Genomic DNA, 20248 nt, shown 5'->3' on the forward strand with positions numbered 1-20248 from the left:
ATGGGGGCGCTGTGGCCGGCAGTATTATGGGGGCGCTGTGGCCGGCAGTATTATGGGGGCGATGTGGCTGGCAGTATTATGGGGGCGCTGTGGCCGGCAGTATTATGGGGGCGCTGTGGCCCGCAGTATTATGGGGGTTACTGTGGCCGGCAGTATTATGGGGGCGCTGTGGCCGGCAGTATTATGGGGGCGCTCCGGCCGGCAGTATTATGGGGGCGCTGTGGCCGGCAGTATTATGGGGGCGATGTGGCCGGCAGTATTATGGGGGCGCTGTGGCCGGCAGTATTATGGGGGCGCTCCGGCCGGCAGTATTATGGAGGCGCTGTGGCCGGCAGTATTATGGGGGCGCTGTGGCCGGCAGTATTATGGGGGCGCTGTGGCCGGCAGTATTATGGGGGCGATGTGGCCGGCAGTATTATGGGGGCGCTGTGGCCGGCAGTATTATGGGGGCGCTCCGGCCGGCAGTATTATGGGGGTGCTGTGGCCGGCAGTATTATGGGGGCGATGTGGCCGGCAGTATTATGGGGGTGCTGTGGCCGGCAGTATTATGGGGGCGCTGTGGCCGGCAGTATTATGGGGGTGCTGTGGCCAGCAGTATTATGGGGGCGCTGTGGCCGGCAGTATTATGGGGGCGATGTGGCCGGCAGTATTATGGGGGCGCTGTGGCCGGCAGTATTATGGGGGCAATGAGGCCGGCAGTATTATGGAGGCGCTGTGGCCGGCAGTATTATGGGGGCGCTGTGGCCGGCAGTATTATGGGGGCACTGTGGCCGGCAGTATTATGGGGGCGATGTGGCCGGCAGTATTATGGGGGCGCTGTGGCCGGCAGTATTATGGGGGCAATGAGGCCGGCAGTATTATGGAGGCGCTGTGGCCGGCAGTATTATGGGGGCGCTGTGGCCGGCAGTATTATGGGGGCGCTGTGGCCGGCAGTATTATGGGGGTGATGTGGCCGGCAGTATTATGGGGGCGCTGTGGCCGGCAGTATTATGGGGGCAATGAGGCCGGCAGTATTATGGGGGCGCTGTGGCCGGCAGTATTATGGGGGTGATGTGGCCGGCAGTATTATGGGGGCGCTGTGGCCGGCAGTATTATGGGGGCGCTGTGGCCGGCAGTATTATGGGGGCGCTGTGGCCGGCAGTATTATGGGGGTGATGTGGCCGGCAGTATTATGGGGGCGCTGTGGCCGGCAGTATTATGGGGGCGATGTGGCCGGCAGTATTATGGGGGCGATGTGGCCGGCAGTATTATGGGGGCGCTGTGGCCCGCAGTATTATGGGGGTTACTGTGGCCGGCAGTATTATGGGGGCGCTGTGGCCGGCAGTATTATGGGGGTTACTGTGGCCGGCAGTATTATGGGGGCGCTGTGGCCGGCAGTATTATGGGGGTTACTGTGGCCGGCAGTATTATGGGGGCAGTTGAGGTCTTCCCTTCTCGCCGGGCAGACCAGTGCAGGCTCCAGCAGCGGCAGCAGGTGGGTCACAGCCGGGCAGGGAACAGTTACTGTTTGCCCCGCCCCCTCCCGTCCATGTGACGCGGGGTTACCTCCTGGCCGGTGCCCGGGTATATATCGCGCTGCCGGGGCACAACATGCAGTGTACGGGCCGCAGCTCTGCAGGCAGCATCCCGGTGTGGCGCAGCACAGCCCGCGGTGTGAGCGGCTCCAGGACGGGACGCGCTTGCTGCAAGTTTCCGAGTGACTTGTGCGATCGGCGGGACATGGGCAGGAGCACCGCGCCGAGCAGCCGCCACTAACTGCACTGTCCCGGGCAGAGATCGCAGACCGCACCGCCGTCCCCGCAGCCCCAGAGCCGGAGCGCGGACACTTCTTACCCCGCAACATGAACATCGTGCTGGAGCTGTTCGTGGTCACTTTTAAGGTCCTCTGGGCCTTCGTGCTGGCGGCGGCCAAGTGGCTGGTGCGCCCCAAGGAGAAGAGCGTGGCGGGGCAGGTGTGCCTGATCACCGGGGCCGGCAGCGGCATGGGCCGCCTCTTCGCCCTGGAGTTTGCCCGGCGCCGCGCGCAGCTGGTGCTCTGGGACATCAACACGCAAAGCAACGAGGAGACGGCGGGCCTGGTGCGGGAGGTGTACCGGGAGCTGGAGGCGGCCGCCGCGACGCGGGGTGAGTGCTGCGGGCTGGGTGATGGTGCTGGTGGGTGATGGTGCCACACACGTCCGACCCTGATCGGACGATCGCTGTACTGGAGCTCCTGCTCTAACCTTCCCAGACCGCTGCACTTAAATCCTCTGTGCTCTGGATAATCCAGAGCTACCCTGATCTGACCATTATCTCTTATTATTGGGGGTGCGCATCATTGCCCCCCTAATGCAATGTATTTCGGTTTTGGAAATGGTGCAAAGGTTGATCCTGTAGGTCACAACTGTGAAATGGGTGTAATTGATGGCTGTGGTACTAGTCAATATTTCCAGAGTGATCCTTTTAAGTTTAGTATGTGTGGCCCGGTGCCATGTATAGGGGATGTGGGACCCAGTGCCATGTACAGGAGGGGGGCCAGTGTAGGGGATTTGGGGCCCTGTGCCATGTACAGGATGGCTGGAGATCCCACCACAGTGATGGCTGTGTGTGTGAACAGACCCCACAAGTGTTCTTGTATCTATATAGTCCTAAAGTGACCAGTGATGGCACTGTGGCCGTGCACGGATCACCTTTTAGCCCTCTGTATGGGGCAGACTATTGAGGGTCCGGTCACTTTCTCAGAAGAACTGTACCTGCACTTCATGATCAACTTTAAAGGCCTAAATGTAATTTCTCCCCCCCTCACTAATATATTCAGTTTTCTCATTATGACTTAAAAATAAACCGTTGACCTAAAACGCATCCTGTAGCCATCTCTCTCCCGGCCATGACTGCTGCTCAGCTGTGTGTAGACCCATCAGGACTGGTGCGGCCCCTGTCAGAGCATGTTAGGAGTTGTAGTGCTGGCACAGCTGGAGTGCTTGTATCTGACAGTTGCCTGCATCACACAATCATTCGGCTGCATCCATTCTCCAATCCCTGGAGCAGATTTGTCCCAAAGCCTGTGAGATGTCTGGCCGAGCGTCGTGCTGATCAAAGTGCAGCACAGTTTGCATTGGCCGCGCTCCCGCTGCCTGTTGTATAAGTGCTCCACATCTGCTCCCAGTATACGGCCGTGCGCCCGACTCCCACTGACGTAAGGGCAATGAATGGCCGTGTGCTGAAGTAAATACTCCAGTAGTGATGGATGGCCCCTGACTCCTGCCAGGGCTTAATCAGTCTTGCAGAACCTTTCATCGTCTAACTCAATGTTCCTGTTGCTTTTCTTTCTCGTTTTGCTCTGAACAGCTGGAAACCCGGTGGAGGAAGAAGTGCTGCCGAGCTCCAACCTGCAGGTGTATACATACACGTGTGACGTGGGCAAGCGAGACAGTGTCTACAGCACCGCCGAAAAGGTCCGCCGCGAGGTCGGAGACGTCTTCCTTCTGCTCAATAATGCCGGTGTGGTGTCTGGACACCATCTCCTCGAGTGCCCAGATGAGCTGATTGAAAGGACTATGATGGTGAACTGCCATGCACACTTCTGGGTAAGGCTTGCACCCCACCCTTGTGTAAAGTCTCCCCCTCTTAGTCCTTGGAGATTATGAAATCTGTCCCATGTAGTAAGTGGCTTCTTATGTTACCTGTGGTATACTTGTAGCAGACTTTATAGTAAAGAGAAGCCAAATCTATAGTGTAAACTCCTCTGCATAGGCTTGAAGAAAACCTTGTATGCACAGGCAAGAGCAGCTCCTGGCACAGCTGTACACCTAGCTGAGCAGTCAGTGCAATGGTGGCCAAGGTGCTGAGCGCCTCATCTGCACATGTACGTAAACGTGTTTGCTCCAAAACCTGTTCAGTGGACTCTTTCACTAAAGTAATGGCTTCCCCTGGTGCACGGTCCCCCTACAAGGACCATTGATGACTTGGATACCCATTTTTGCAGACAAACTTTCTCAATTAGCCTCAGGTACAGGAAGGAAAGCTGCTCGCCTCTGCATCCTTGTCAGACCTATCAACAAGTCTCGCATTATTTGCCATATAGGAAGGGACATGTCAGGCACACCGGAAGAGTTGCTTTCTTAAACCTTGTTTTCTTAGAATAGCTGTTGCTTTTTAGAGTCAGACATGGTTCACAGCAACTGGGTGTCTGTTGCAGTTTCATGCTGCGTCTGTGGTTAGGGCAGCATGAAGCCTCTGATGGGGTCTCCTTTTAATACTCATTAGTTTTTCCCTTTTATTACCTAATCGAGTGAGTTTCTGTATATCTACAATCTGACTGGTAACTCCTTGCCACACAGAATTTCATCCTTCAGGCGCAGTGTGATGGCCGTATAAATCTGAACGCAGTGCATGGATGGACTGGCCGGCGGCTCTACCGAGCGTGACTGCTTCATAGATACCTGAAGCTGTTAAACTTGAGTTGGGAGAGTCACCAGTTCATGCACGGCTTTCCGATCTGTCTGATTTATATGGCCGCTACTGCACCCTCTAGAGTTGAAATTTATATTTGAGCTGACTTTGTTACTAATGCGACAATTTTTTTTTTTTTTTTTTTTTTTTTTTTTTTTAAACTGGATATTAAATCTAGAGTCACAAGCCTCTTACAAAGGTATCCAGGTTCTACTACTTGGTTTTGGCCACGAATATTGGTTATGTATACATGGCTTTATTAGTGGTCCAGGTACATTACCATACTTCAGGAGCTCTTCCCAGTGTATACATTTAAAGGGAACCTGTCACCAGGGAAAACAAAAGCTATTAACCTGCAGATATTGGGTTAATAGTGTTCTCAACTACCCAACTACTGTGGGGAGAAAATGAACTTTATTCCACCCCGGCAGCTTGCTGGGTCCATTCATGGCTCTGAATACAGAGTGGCCGCTGTAACTGCACCCCTGGCCCTGACTGACAGCTGGCCCCAATGCTGAGCTGCTGTCAGTCAGGACCAGGGGTGCAGTTAGTCACCGCTCTCTATACTCAGAGCTGCAACTGAACCTAGAAAACTGCTGGGGGGGGGGGGGTCCCAACTTGTGTGGATAAAAGGAAGATTTAAATACCTCCCAGATCTGTGTTGTGCCCCAGGGGTGTAACTATCATGGGTGTAGTCACACTAAGGAGGCCCAGAAGAGACCACCAGGACTAGTTACTCGAGGGGGGGGGGGGGGTTGAAGACTATGCATTTGTGTCCATGGAGTTTAAGTTGTTACTGCCCAGCCCCGACCTTTTTGCAACCCTGCTATTGTTGGAAATGTCCTTACCAGGGCACTACGTGAAAACCTAAAATGGTTGAGTACACTGTATTGAAATTGTGACCTCCTCCTGAAGTTGGCCTCCTCAAGTCTGCACTACTGAGCACTTAATAAGCCAGTACGGCTCTTGTGTAACAGCCTGATTCTTTAGTTCTGGAGTCTTGTGAATAAGGGTCTCACAGCTAATACTTATCATTGAGCAGATTTTTATTTTTTTTTTGGCTGAATTTCTCTCAATTGAAAGTTGCTCTGCCATTAGTGATCACTTCCCAGGTCTAGTCCTGTGTCTGCAAACCATGTGAGTTAAGCACTGGCCTTTTGGGGGTTGCATACACCCATATGAGAGGAGATTGACGTAAATTTATGAAATGTAATGAACATGCTCCACTGGGCGACGAGCAGATGTCTACAAGCATCTCTTGATGTCATCTTGCACCTCCAGTGACTGGAGCCATCTGTAGAATGGGTGCAGCCAATTTCAGTGGTAATTTCTTGGTATCACGAGTTGTTTCCACCCCAGCAGCTGTGTTCTGTAAGGCAGACACTAGCTCACATCTACTGAGCAACATGGAGAACGCTCACGTCACTCCGAGCAGGTGCAGAGACTGCTGGGTGCGCTGTGCTCACAGAAAATCCTGTGCCAGAAATGGCCTCTCTGAAATGCCAGTCATGGCTCATATACCAGAGTGGCGCTGCTTCTGGAAATGTGAGGTAAATGGTGCATTATCTTGGCATGGTCTGGAACCTGTCACTGCTGCTATAGTTCCTTGCACTACTAGTTATTACTTCTAAAAATCATGTAATGTGAATGTAAGCTGCACCGCCTCTCCGCTGCTGCTCCTGTCTCTGATTAAGTTACAGGAGTGACATCATTACTAGTCTATCAGCAAAGACTGAAGCAGCGGCAGAAAGGCAGTGCTGGACTGAGGGGAAGACTGTTTTTTGCCTCATTGACAGTGTGAGAAATGGCGGCTGCATTATTAGCATGCCACTCGATGAGGAAATGATTTCCCCTTGTAGTAACTCCATGAGCCACTCGGTGTTGTGAGCACACATCCTCACTGCCTCATGGATGCGATTCCCTCCAGCCGCTCTGATTATTCCATAGTTCCTGTATGTCGTCAGGCTTCGGCTTGTTTGTAACCTCTTGGCCGAGCGGCCATCTTAGTACGAGTGTTGTTACGATGCCAAGTAGTGACTAAGAAACTTTCCCTTGGACTGTGGCGACTGAAACCTTCCCTTCTCCTGTCTTACTGGTTTTGGTCATTAGCATCAGATAAACTGGCTGGTGGTCCACACTCGGGTGGGCTTGCTTATCTATAGCCACCATGTACTTCTTTGCAGTTTAACAGATGAAAATACTAAATGGGCAGTGTCTCGCAGCAATGTCTGCAGTACAGCGGCCTCCATGTGTAACTGCTGGCTCACAGCCTCCTAACCTCCAGGAATAGTCAGTGTTGGTGGGCTATAGACCCCTTTAAAGTGACTGTCATTAAGATTAACCTCCCCTCCAAACCACACATCTGCATTCAGGGCTTTGAAATGTAAATCCATCTACACCTTTTAGATCATCTGTTTGGTGTTAATTCCTATGCCGGTGAGGTGTTGGGTGCCCTCAACCCAGAGCCTTAACCAGTCTCTGCCTCCACAGCTTGTTTCCTTCACAGACTGTGTGATGCCAGGCAAGGAAGGCTTCCTCAGACAGGTATTGAGTGCTCTCGGTGTGACAGAGCCCCTAACCAGCCTAACTTGCATATGGATTAAAGTGCTAATTACTTGGCTTGCAATTGATATCCAAATCCAGAGATGCCTTTATGTCAGATATTATGCTTGCTTGTATAGCACCATCATATTCTACTGTGCTTTACAGCTATTGTCATTGCTGTCTCCATTGATAGGGAATATCAGTATGTCTCTGGAGTGTGGGAGGAAACAGGAGAACCTGGAGGAAACATGGGGAGAACATACAAAATCCTTGGTGAGACTTGAAGCCAAGACCAGAGCACTGCAAAGCCATCGTGCTGCCCATTTCAAGACCTTCATGGCCATATATTGGGGATGGGGGTTACCTTACTGACAGTCATTCCCTTTAAAACAGATTCTAAACTACACTAATCCTCATGTGTTGGTCATTTTTCCATGGAAGCCGATCGGCAATATATGAATCAGTCATCACTTGTTCAGTCATTGATCAGTGGTCATGACGGGGTTTGCATGAACTCGTTCATTCCCAGTAGTCACTTCCATTATTGTCAGCAGCACATCCCAGTTTACTCTTGATTGATTGCTGGCCATGCTTGCATTGGGAATTGACACTTATTTGGCCAGTTGTATTAGGGCCTCAGTCTGTCTCCATTTGCTATAAAAAAACAAAAAAACACCCAAATACTGTAAGTGAAGTTTCTTAAACTACATTACTGGTAGGAAGACCTGAGAATTTTCTGCTACAGTCACAATTTTATCTTTTGATTTCAACACGTTCTAGAACAAATGACCTATTTGTATATGATAGCAAAGCTAAAGAAATCATGATTACTACATGGACCACGTCAGGTCTTCTACTGCCTGTGTTCTAGTGTCCAGCTCCTCAGCTGTATTCACAATATATTATGTGTTTGGCTCCGTTTAAAAAATGGACAGAACTCCAAAGCACTAAGTGTCTTCTGGTTTATACCAATCTCCATATAGTTTACTGGCTGAGCCGGATCTGCAAGATAGATGAGAATAGGACATGGTCTGAGCAGCATGTGTCCGTGTCTCTGGTCCTTTTTAAAAATTGATCCATAGGTTTGCAGTGCGCTGCTGTCGGGGTGGGGAATGGACCACCCTGGGACGTGTCACGCTATGTGTGAACGCAGTCTTATAGTTACAGTGGTGGAAAACTCTTCCATGTTTAAAGACAACAATTCCTGTCAATAGCATTGCTCCTAACAGTGTCTGAAAGGGTTAAGTTGGAAGGGGGGGGACAATACCCCAGTTAATCTCCCTGTAAAAGTCATTATCCTAAAACGTAATTATGAATCTGCCCCTCAGTTCTCAATGTTATTTCCTTGTTTTGCCTAATCTGTCCTGACACCGCAGCTGTGGCGGCCTTTTGTGCGGCTAAACCTTTCCTGTTATGTTTCATGAAAAGCGGTGAAGAATTCTGGGGATGGGAAGAAGCACTGGACTGTTGTTAGAAGTTAATTTGCCAGAAACAAGAACGTTGAGAACCAATTACTAAAGCTATGAAGTGACATGTAAACACTTGTCCGGTTTCACACGTTTGTGTCTAATAAGTAATTACTGATTTGTGTGCACATGTAATAAGAGTCTGGGCACAATGCGGGAACATGGGGCTCCCAGAGGTGGGAATGGGTTAGGGTTAGAGTCCTGGAATAGCTTCCCACCCCCCCCCCCCCATTATGTTAAGGGTTTCCTAGAACCTCAATGTGTGGTTTAATTACAAATCTGGGGTGTTCCCTGTAGCACCGTTGGGCTACGGCCCCACCATCAGTATTTGTAAGCCAAAACCAGGTGAGTAACAATAAGAGAAAAGGTGTAATAGAAACACATCACCACTTCTATTATACCTTTTCTCTTGTTCCTCACCTCGTTTTGGCTTACAAATACTAATATTGTGGCCATAGCCTTACCTCCGCTTCTATCGAATTGTGCTTTGTCTTGAAGCTCGCACAGATGTGGGCTCTATGATATGAATGCATGAATAAAATCTTTCCCTTTTGCCTGGTAGACCATACCTGTACAGTCAGTCCACCGATCTTGCTGTGCATGCATCACTGTATCCAGAGGGCGTCTCTACTTTGCATGCACTAAATTGGCATCCTAATCGGTAGTGGTAAGGATATTACCAAAAGGCGCAGTGGGTGGGCTCGGACAGCACAAATGTGTGTAGTAAGAGTTATGGCTAAGCATTGCGGGCCCTGTATTCTAGGATAACCACTAACTGCTGTAGCGCAGAAGAGACCGATGCAAACAAATTTGCCTGTGACTAGCAGTTTGGGATGGCAAAAAAAAATCTAAAATTGTAAATCGCATACAAAAAGAGGAGTGGTGTGGGGTTTTTTTTTTTTTTTTTTTAGAATTAAAATAAAAAAAAAAAAAAAAAGTTTTAACATAGTTAAAACTTTACCATAGGAAATGCGAGTGTCTGGAGATCCTACTAATCCTGACTTCTTGGCAGTTCTGTCTTCATAACCTCTTTTCTCCTTGTGTATGGGATTGGGCACCGAACGCCTGCACTGTGAAGGGACCTGCTGAGATGTCTAGAGAAGGCATAGGGGGTAGGGTAAGCTTGCTTTGGACTATGTACTGGGCCCGAATCTAATGTTTAACATCAGGAATAATATTAATAAATCTGTACTTTCCTATAGCACTTTTTTTCCTTTATTCTCTGGTACCCCCCACCTCCCATCTTTTTGTCTTTGAATTGGCAAGTGTCGTAACAAAGCGGTGTTGGAAGGAAGGACATGGCTGATCACAGAACTTTGTTAGATCTTAAACAAACTCAAGATGGTTCTCAGGAGTTTGTTGATTAAGTTACAATGATTACTCTGTGCTCAGCACTTGGCACCAGTAGAGTTGGAAATTACAGCAGATTTGATTTCAGGGGACACAGTGATAATCTTGTTAGTCAGAAATTAAGTATGCTTCAAAGAATTACTTGGAAATCTTTAAAAGTGCAAGGAGATCTGAAAACTACCTGTTTTTCTTGGCCTAAATAGGTTTTATTGAATGTTCGGCTGACCAGGCCAAGTCTTTAAAGGGTCTGGAATAAGAAAATAAAGTGGAGGATTGTCTTCTATATACAGATTGTAGCAAGCACTACAGATTCCTGGCCTGTGTGTAAGACTAGAAAGGGTTGAATTTGCTTTAATTGGCATAGAATAGTAAGGAAATGTATAATGTAAACTTTTTTTTTTTTTTTTTTTTTTTTGGAGATTGGAGGGGGGGGGGGATTAAGGCTTTTGGGGGTAGATGGCATTTGTTGCACTGCTTAAGCTCATGACTTCTCACCCATGTTGCATCTTTATTTTTAGTACGCAATTAGTCAGCGCCTTAGTGACAATCTGCTTCCCATCTTGCTGTTCTTGGCTTTGTACAACCTACCCTACTGTGGCTCTGTGCAATTTCTTCACTGTACTGAGTGGTAATATGGTATTTTTAGAAGTTTTGGGGTGCTACCACATGCATCCTGACTTCATAGGGATGGTATATTCGTTCTCTCCAAGACGTATTTAGTTACTCAGGGATTGTATGGCATGGTTGGTTTACAAGCATGTTTTACCATTGCACATGGTTGGACTGGCCCACAAGAGAACTGGAGAATTCTCTGGTGGGCCCTGGCTTCTCCTTCAGGGGCATCCATAACAGCAGACTTCACAGTCACTATGGGGACCTTGAGTCTGAGAGAATCTAGTGCCACCATCTGGATTTAAACAGTATTTCAGGGATTTGTGATAAACCAGCCGAATCCTAACATTGTGTGTCTTATGGCTATACCGTGAGATACAGTGCCTGACAAATTAGCCCTGGTTTGAAAAACCTTTTATTGGTAATGAATTGGTTTTGTATAGATGGAAGATGGGACCTCAGAATCAAGTCTCTGGTGGCCCAATGTTGCTCAGTCTGACACTGCCTTTGCATGTGAAAACGCAATGGGTTATGTGTAGTGATGAGCGAGCACTAAAATGCTCGGGTCGAGCACATCGGAATACTCGGGTGCTCGACCCGAGCAACAAGCCCGATGTAAGTCTATGGGAAACTCGAGCATTTTTCTGGCGGGGGCCCCCCTCCCTGGGCGGTCTGCAGAAGGTCAAAAATTGCCGAAATCGATGGGAACGGTGCTCAAACATCAGGCAGAATATATAGGCAGGGTATAAAAACATAGCAGGGCACTTGGAACACACTAGTGCCCTCCGATTTTTCATTCACCCATCTCTTTAAAAAAGCCGGCAATTCATCAGCTGCATACACCGGTACCTGACAATTTAGAACAGAGAATAGAACATCACACATAGATTAGATAGAAACATGTCAGTCACATATATGCACAGTGATAGTGTTGGTTACTGTACTTGTTGTTTAGTGTTTAAAATAAATGATTTACAAAAAAAAAAGTGGGGGTCCCCCCCTATTTTAATAGCTAGCAAAGGCTAGGCAGACAGCTGGGGGCTGATCTTAATAGCACAGGAAGGGTGCCATGAATATTGGCCCCCTCTCAGGCTAGAAACACCAGCCGTCAGCCGCCCCAGAAATGGTGCATTCATAGGATGCGCCAATTCTGGCACTTAGCCTCGCTCTTCCCACTGCCCTGTAGCGGTGGCAGTGGGGTAATAGGGTTGGAGTTGATGTCCGCTTATAATGCCAGCTGACATCAAGCACAGGTTAGTAATGGAGAGGCGTCTATAAGACACCCCCATAGTGAAAGTTTTTAAAAAAAAAAAAAAAAAAAAAAAAAAAAACACACCCAGAATAAAGTCCTTTAATTGAAATAAAGACACAATTCTTTAATGTTCTAAATTAAAATCTACTTACCGTCACGCCCATTCCAGCTGAAGCCAACGATCTCCTGCAATAAAAGTGAAATAATAAACCAACCTCATCCTTAACTTTCCATGGTTCCCAGGATAGCTTCAGCTCTGCGACATCGAGATGACAGGCTGGACCGCAGCAGAACGCTGTCATCCCGCCTCTCATCCCGCAGACACTGAGAAGCTCCTCTGTCTGGCTGTGACGGCATCCAGATGAGCAGAGTTCATGTCCAATGAATTCAGCTCACCTCATGCTTCATTGGACATGAACTCTGCTCATCTGGATGCCGTCACAGCCAGACAGAGGAGCTTCTCAGTGTGTGCGGCATGGCAAGCTGGATGGCAGCGTTCTGCTGCGGTCCAGCCTGTCATGTCAATGTAGCAGAGCTGAAGCTGTCCTGGGAACCATGGAAAGGTAAGGATGAGGTCGGTTTATTATTTCACTTTTATTGCAGGAGATCGTTGGCTTCAGCTGGAATGGGCGTGACGGTAAGTAGATTTTAATTTAGAACCTTAAAGAATTGTGTCTTTATTTCAATTAAAGGTCTTTATTCTGGTGTTTTTTTTTTGTTTTTTTGTTTTTTTTAATAAATCCTCTATTTTAACACTAAATGTGTAATACACTAACCAACACTGTCACCGTACTTAGAAACATGTCAGTCACATAGATATTATAAATCTATCATGCAAATTGCCTCTTCAGAGGAAAAAAAGGACTTGTACTCTATAGCGCCACCTATTGGAAGCAGCAATCCTACAAGTCACAATCAACCCTTTAACAAGTCGTGCAATATGACTTGGGATAAAAGCCAAATCAGAATCTCAATTTGCAGACACGGTGTTTCGGGCTTTTGGCCCTCATCAGTGCAAAGTATGAGGTCTGATTTGGCTAGGTACCCCTTAGACCTCTATCTAATCTGTGTGATGCTCTATTCTTTCTGTTCTAAATTGTCGGGTACTGGTGTATGCCGTTGGTGAATTGCCGGCTTTTCATGTTTCCCTGTGAGCACTGTTCCCATCGATTTGGGCAATCACTGTAATGCCACAACCACCATGGCTGTGGCATTACAGTGAGTGGCAGACAGCATGATTGGCGCTCTAAATAGCGCCAAACATGCAGGACGGGGACCCGAGCTCCCGCCCGAGCATCTCGAAAGTACTCGGCGAGCTCCGAGCATCTCGAGTACTGAGCAGTGGTTAGCATGCTCGCTCATCACTAGTTATGTGCCAACTGTCACCCTGGGCACTATAATATTTGGGTAAATGTAAATTTGACCCTCTAAGTGTTCTGTATAGCAGGTGACAATATATAATTAAAACAAACATAATTATTTTTTGTGTTTGATCTAAGCCACATGTGAATCTGACATTGACCAGTAGAGGTTTCTCCAGCTCTGCACTATAGATACCGGAGGAATCTGCTTGTACAGACGATACATCTTGCTCTCCATTGTAATGTGCTGGGACATGCTTGAGCTTGTTCCCTGCCAGGAAATTGGTTTAACTGGAGCATTGGCTGATGCCGTCTGGCATTGTCATTTTCTGCGCTATTGTTACGTGGATGGCAGATGGTTAAGGCATTGCTGGCTGCTGTGAAGCTAATCTGCACTTGGCTGCCTGCGGTGTCTTGGATAACAGTGCAAATGCAGCATTGTTCACTAACCGAGGCTTTCTCTCCTCTTACAGACCACAAAGGCGTTCCTTCCCAAAATGATGGAGATGAATCACGGACACATTGTTACAGTCGCCAGTTCTCTAGGTTTGTTCAGCACCGCAGGGGTAGAGGTACGTTCCAGTGTTTTTAATAGTTGCTTAGTCTATTTTATCACTGTCCTCCCAAGGATTATCTTGTCAAACTGTTTAAATAATGTCTGACCCAGTGATCACCATGGTTTTCAGAAGTAGGACTCCTGTTCCCACACACTAAGTTTTTTTTTTTTTTTTTTTTTTTAGTTGGGTTAGGCTGCTTTGTAGTACAGACATTTACCATTACAGTACTTGGTCAGTGAGCCCACCAGAGTAGTAGTAATTAATTATATTTTGCAGAACTTTACAATTAAAGACACTTCAGTTACAGGAGTGAGGGTCCAGCAAGCTACCTGTATGACCATTTATGACTTAATTCATAGTTCTCAAATATATATATTTTTTTTTTTTCTCCTTTGTCACAGGATTATTGTGCAAGTAAGTTTGGTGCTGTGGGTTTCCATGAGTCTCTCAGCCATGAACTAAAGGCTGCAGATAAAGATGGGATTAAAGCGACTCTGGTCTGTCCCTATCTGGTGGACACGGGCATGTTCCGGGGCTGCAGAATCAGGTTAGTACTCGGTAGGATCCCACAACCATGTCTTGGGACAGCTATTATTCTGACTGCCAAGGACATTAAAATTCTTGATGCAAGCTAGTCGCATCAGCTCAAGTCTCCTGACACAAATTCAGCAGCTTCATAGGTGTATAGGAGGCTGAGCTCTGGTCAGGAGGTCCATGGCTGGTCCAGTGATTCTCCTAGATTTCCTGCACTTTGCTCCTGTCTGGGGTCTTGAATTACCAAACTATCTCTAACACTTGTTACTGTAACCCTGCTGCTTGTTCTCTTTTGGGGGCGGTTTATCGGGTATTTCCATAATTTGGTGTACATGGTCTGCCATCTGAGCCCCTGCAGCCACTACCTAGCGGGCAGCCGTGCAGCTCCAGCCGGTGCGCCCCGTTATTCTGCGGCTGGTAGACAGACATGGGGCTAGAATGTGTAAATAAAACTCACCGGAACATTAATCTTTCAGAAAAGAAATTGAGCCCTTCCTCCCGCCCTTGAAACCAGATTACTGTGTGAAGCAGGCCATGAGAGCCATCCTTACAGACCAGCCAATGATCTGTACACCTCGACTCATGTACATCGTCACCTGCATGAAAAGGTACTTGTCCTAAATGCTTCCTGTTACTTGTTGGGGAGGGGGTAATGTGTTAACCAGTCTTTGCTCAGGGGTATTCTTTGGTTACCAGCTCATGTAGGCAGTGGCCACCAGTATCTACACAGTAATGCCCTGTAGGTGTAACCTATAGGCTGACAACAGCGGCATGCTCCCCATGTCTGACCTCCCACCTTACTGCATCCTCAGGCAAGTAGTGCACCTTCCCTATACCCCACCATTCCCCCCTACTGTATTGGGGCAGAAGTACATTGTAACCATGTACACATGGTCCTCAAGACCCGGCTCAGATCAGATTAAGACTTGTGGCAGACTGTATTATTGTAAATGTAAGCGCTTAAAGACAACCTGTCACCAGGCCAAAATTGGTAGTTCTATTTTATTACCACTTCTACCCTCCTGAGTATTATACCTGCTCCCCTCTTAAATGCATGTATTTAGAGCTAAAAAAAAAAAAAAACTGTCTTTTTGCAATTGGGCTTTAATTTTTAAAAAAAAGTAAATATTCAGTTTGTCTCTATATACTTTTTGTGTTGCACGGTTTTATTGCTGGCTGCGGAGTCCAGTGCGCTTGTTGATGGGACTGTTTGATGCTTTGCTGAGCACCTCTAGGCTGGTTTGTGATCATATCCAAGTTGAGCTGAACTTTGGTCCATAAACCAGCCGGGAGGAACTTCTTAAGAGTTTAAAAAATAAAAAAACACCGTCAGAACCATCTCACTGACTGAATCACAATTAACTCGTTCAACAGCCCAATCAGCAATGTACAGGGACACAAAGCATTTAAAAAATCTAAGCTGCAAGACTTTCATTAACCCCCCCCCCCCCTTTTTTTTTAAATGCATGAATTTTTGGGCAACAAAAGGGGAAAAATATCCCCAAAGGTGTCCTTGTAAAGCAGCTGCTCCGATCCTCTAGTAGCCGTCCCAATTGGCTTGTCGGGCTGCACATAAAAAAACAAGATGGATTTTCCGGTGTCATCTTCTATCCAGAACACTGTAAAGGGGACTGGTTTTTATAGCTAAGCCAGCCACCTTCTGTCATACAAATGTATAGGCTGGCTTCCCATCAGTAATCAGACTGCCCCTCTACAAACCTACTGCTTATCTATGAGCCTCTCTTCCATAGGAAGCCATTAATCCTGGTATCACTCAGCCATGCTTGTTTGTTAATTCTCGCCATCTTCTGTTTGCAGCATTCTGCCGTTTGAAGCCGTGGTCTGTATGTACCGGTTCTTGGGAGCAGACAAGTGCATGTACCCCTTCATTGCTCAAAGGAAACAAGCCACAAATAACAATGAAGCTAAAAATGGGATTTAGTTTTTGCCACTCATGTGATTAGACTGACCCCATTGAGCAGTCAACACGTTTAAAGCCTGAATTGGGAAAGGCACGTGTGCATCTCCATTGTTGGGTTTTTGTTTTTTCCTCCACCATACTCTGCTGCACGGGGTGAACTTTTTAAAGACTAATAGGTGGAACTGATGACTTACTGTAAATGTGACCACCTGAACACGTATGGAAGACTTAGATGTAGCAATAAAGTTTCTGTAGAGTTCTCTACAACAGTAAACCAAGGCAAAGCCGTTTTGCTAAATGCACTGTTACACTGTCGTAAATGGCAAGGAATCGTCAGTCTACTGATTAGAAGCTGTTCACGTGCGAACTCTCAACGTGGCAGAGAAGCACAGATGCATTCTAATCAATCATGGTGCCCATGGTATCTTGACCATCCGTACTCAGCCACAGCATCTATAGACGAGTTAATAACAAAGAACACAGCCATATAAACCCTCTGCAGTCTCATCACAGCGTCGTTCACACTTTGTTCAACTACTTGTATGTAAGGGCCAGCCATGTATTTCATTCCCAACATAGGATCTCTGCAGATCTCGTCCATTATCTGTATGAATGATCGGTCTGTTTCTCTACCCACCCCAAATAAGGCAGGGGGGAGTGAATGTTTTGATATTCATCTATCTTGTTCTCTTCTTTTTTTTTTTTTTTTTTTTTTTTTTTTAAATATATTCAATCGTAGCCAAGGAGAGAAGTGCTTGCTTGCTCTTTTTGCCAGAGCTTGTAAGTGCTGCTCCCTATGTTGGCTAGCTTCAGGTCGCCTGTGTAAAGCTGCAATTGCTTGTCGTCAGACTTTCAGTTTGGGCCAGCAGTGCAGCCATGTCGCTAGTATCGGCTGTCAGGCTTGCATGAAATGCCTCCCTTTAAAATGGAGATGCTCTTTAGGACCTTGTTTACACTCGCATACATGTTTCAGCTTGCATTGGCTACCACCATTGTTTAAATGCTGTCAATTCTAGATTTCTCCATCTTATATTTTTGGGAACAGAGTCAATAATACTGTATAATAGGTTCCATAAAAGCTCCATTACTCTTCTCCATATATAAGACTACAGGATCAGAGTACACAAGACAATAGTTTAATAGTTTCTGGTTGATTCACTTTTTGCAGTATTTCAAATTCATATAAAATAGAAAAGTGTAAATCCCCTTTATTGTCTTATCCCAGTAATGGCAACCGTTCAGAGGTGGAGCCGGTAATCTTACAAATGCTGTTGGCCAATTTACAAGGAAGTTGTGCCAGATTAAAAAAAAAAAAAATTTCCTAAATGTATGAGCACATGTAATGTCAGATGTGATTCTTCTGCACATTGCTTCCTGCCCTGCGTGCTGAATTTTGCAACCCTTCTATAAGGGCTCATACAGAAGTCAGAGCGTGGACTGGCCACGGTAGTCCTGAGCGTGACAGTCTATATATCGTTCTATGGGGTGATCACACTTGGGTCAGGAGCCATGCTGCCAGTCTGTGCTCGGGCATCTGCATGAGCCCCAAGGATGGTGGACAGTAACCACCTGCTTCTGGACCACATCGGTTAAAGGTACAGATGGCGATTTCTGCTCTTTACTTGTACATGTGAAATGCGTAGAGGTGTAAAGAAAATGATATTTTTTATTTTGTGTGTTATACAAAATAAAACCAAATTTTATTTTTTTTTTTAAGTTTTGTATAGAGATCCTTTTACAGTTGTGCCTTGAAGGAACTAAAATCTAGTTAGAGCATTGTATAGCGAATTTCTACCTCTGTATCTAAATGTATTCAATTGTCTTGTAAATTACGATCAAACCTCTGTGATTTACATTTTTATTATCATTGACGTCTTAAATATTGACCAGTGTCTGGTTTTATTAAAGCAAATTATCTTACTCGAGGAACTGGTGTGTCAACGACAGGTAAAAAGTGGCTCTGTCTATTGGAAGATGAAGCGAAGGGATTTATCTCTGCCATCGGTATCTAACCTGTGTGAGCATGAAGTGGCAGGGGTGTGCTGTGCCACTAAGCGTTATCTGGTGGTAACAGGGTTGGTCTATTAGGCAATGGCTTATGGGCGAGTGTCCTAGCACCTAGTGCGGCTTTAGGAGTACCAACACGTAGACCTTTTGGTCCTCCTGAAATTAACCCTTTGGAATATGTTGCCTTTTTTGTATTGCAATGGGTTTTTTTTTTATGTGCACAAAGCATCTTTATACTCTGGCAAAAGCACTTATTTTACCAAGGTGAAGCTGCTTCCCCAAAATGCCTTTTTCGGGTAGCTCTGCTGTGTGCGTTCATGTATATAGAGAGGGTGACGTCCAAAATAAGCCACCTGAAGAATGAACAAGTGACTTTTTTTTTTAAAAAAAAAAACTCCAAGATTTCTGAAACCAGAAGCAATTACAAGAAGTAACCCAAGACGTAACAAATGATATATAATATCTTAAAAAATAAAATTTTGCAGACCTTTTTCAAGCACCATCTGCCTGAAAAGGACATTGTGAGCACGTAGGTTAAAAGGGGGTATTCTCAGCACTAGCATTTATATCCATAACGGTACATTCAGTGACGTATAATCTTACAATAGAATCTGGCTGATTATGCTAATGACCACTCTGCTCAAACTGAGTCAATCGCATCTTAGGTGCAGAGAAGACCGAGCTCTTAATCTCTCCATTGTCTCTGCACTTGGATGACGTCCGAATGCAGTCTGATGTTTCATGTGCACACATAGGGTGTGCATAAGCAGAGTCTCATAGCATGCTACAATTGGGTTCTCATGCTGAAGCGGCATGAGGAAAAAAAAAATCGCAGATCTGCACTTCCCCATAGTATAACATTGGATCGAGTGTTATGTGATAAACCTTCAGATAGCACTCGGCCGTGTTATACACTTGTGTGGACGAGCCCTAACTGTTGGCTGTATAGCCAGATTCCCCTTCCGCGATCTGTGAGATGCTTCCTTGTTATCAGGAAAGCTAGATCCACAGCGATCAGACATTTCTGACATACCCTTCCAATGGGGGTCACCTACTCAGACCTTCATGTATTCGCCACAGTCCAGAGTGGCTGCAAAAACAAAAAAAAAAAACACTTCCTACTGCATTATTCTGATAGCATTGTTTTCTATGGGGACCATGCAGCGCTTTATTTTGCCTGTGATGGCGCTGAAGTGAAATAGATCATTGAGGTCCGACCGAAAAAAAAAAAATAGTGTGCACAACAACCTTTTAGATCAGAAGCAGAAATAATAATTTAAGCACTTTGTCAACCAGCCATGGATATTACAAATGGTTGTTAGATGCCTGATGATCGTATCTGCTACTGTACTGCAAATGGGAATCTCCTCTACAAAATCCTGGAGAAATTCACAAGTTCATGGAAGCGGTGTCTCCTTTATAGCCTCTTCTGAACGTCTTTAGTGATTTTCTACTTGTTTCCATAATCTTTTCCACCATGGATAGAGCACCTGAAAGACCAGATTTCACAGGAGTCTAAGGTTTAGCAACTTTGTGCGATGCAAGTGAATATTCTGCTGTTTCTTATTGGAATCTGCATCCTATGTCTCTGTTGGCCACAGACGATCATATGGTTACTGCTCCACGCAAAGGCTAGCCGCACACAAATAGCTGGCCGCTATCCCTTATGGCGTCCCTTGGCCAAGTGCATGTGTGCTCTCAGCTGGAGGAGTGGAGTAAGCTGCTGACCGACACTTCTGCTGGTGGCTTATCGCCTCCCATGTAAAAGGATCTGTCAGTTGAAATCCATCCACCCAATCCTTATTAACCCAAACATTTCATAGTCCAAGAATACTTCCCATCCAAACTATAGACCTGAAATACATATCATCCGTACAATAGTCCTGGAATATTTATCATATATAAAAGCTAAAACTAAATTTAGCAACGCACCTAAGCAAAACCTAAAACCGAGCTGGGCCTGGAATGGTGGAGATTCCTTCACCCTGTTTTGAAGGAGATTCCCTCAGCTAATCCAAGTCACAAAAAACACAGATTGACCCAAGGGCGAAAAAAAAAAAAAAAACAGGCCATAGAGCCTCGAAAGCTGTAGCAAGAGGCCTGTCATTTGCCAGTTCGACCACTTTAAGATGTTCACACCAGGGAAATCTTGTATTAGGAAGTACTGATGGGCCAAGGGAGGAGATCCACTATTCCAGGCTAAGCTCCATGCA

The 20248-nt window shown here is 46.3% G+C and overlaps 1 protein-coding gene across 1 annotated transcript; it reads left to right on the forward strand.

Moving 5' to 3' along the window:
- The first annotated feature begins 1508 nt into the window (after window positions 1-1508).
- Window positions 1509-17957, forward strand: RDH10 (retinol dehydrogenase 10). The gene is made up of 6 exons (XM_073679447.1): window positions 1509-2124; window positions 3328-3566; window positions 13490-13588; window positions 13975-14120; window positions 14584-14715; window positions 15926-17957. The coding sequence occupies exons 1-6, from the start codon at window positions 1842-1844 to the stop codon at window positions 16047-16049; spliced, it is 1023 nt and encodes a 340-aa protein (XP_073535548.1). The 5' UTR covers window positions 1509-1841; the 3' UTR covers window positions 16050-17957.
- Window positions 17958-20248: the final 2291 nt, after the last annotated feature.

Source organism: Phyllobates terribilis, unplaced genomic scaffold, assembly GCF_046119375.1.
Source record: "Phyllobates terribilis strain yellow unplaced genomic scaffold, ASM4611937v1 Scaffold_4__5_contigs__length_816908805, whole genome shotgun sequence".
Classification (NCBI taxonomy): Eukaryota; Metazoa; Chordata; class Amphibia; order Anura; family Dendrobatidae; genus Phyllobates; species Phyllobates terribilis.

Coding starts and splice junctions, on each gene's coding strand:
- RDH10 (XM_073679447.1), top strand. CDS start 1,842: ATGAACATCGTGCTGGAGCTGTTCGTGGTCACTTTTAAGGTCCTCTGG. Junction 2,125..3,327: donor GGCGGCCGCCGCGACGCGGG/GTGAGTGCTGCG, acceptor TGCTCTGAACAG/CTGGAAACCCGGTGGAGGAA. Junction 14,121..14,583: donor TTCCGGGGCTGCAGAATCAG/GTTAGTACTCGG, acceptor TTAATCTTTCAG/AAAAGAAATTGAGCCCTTCC.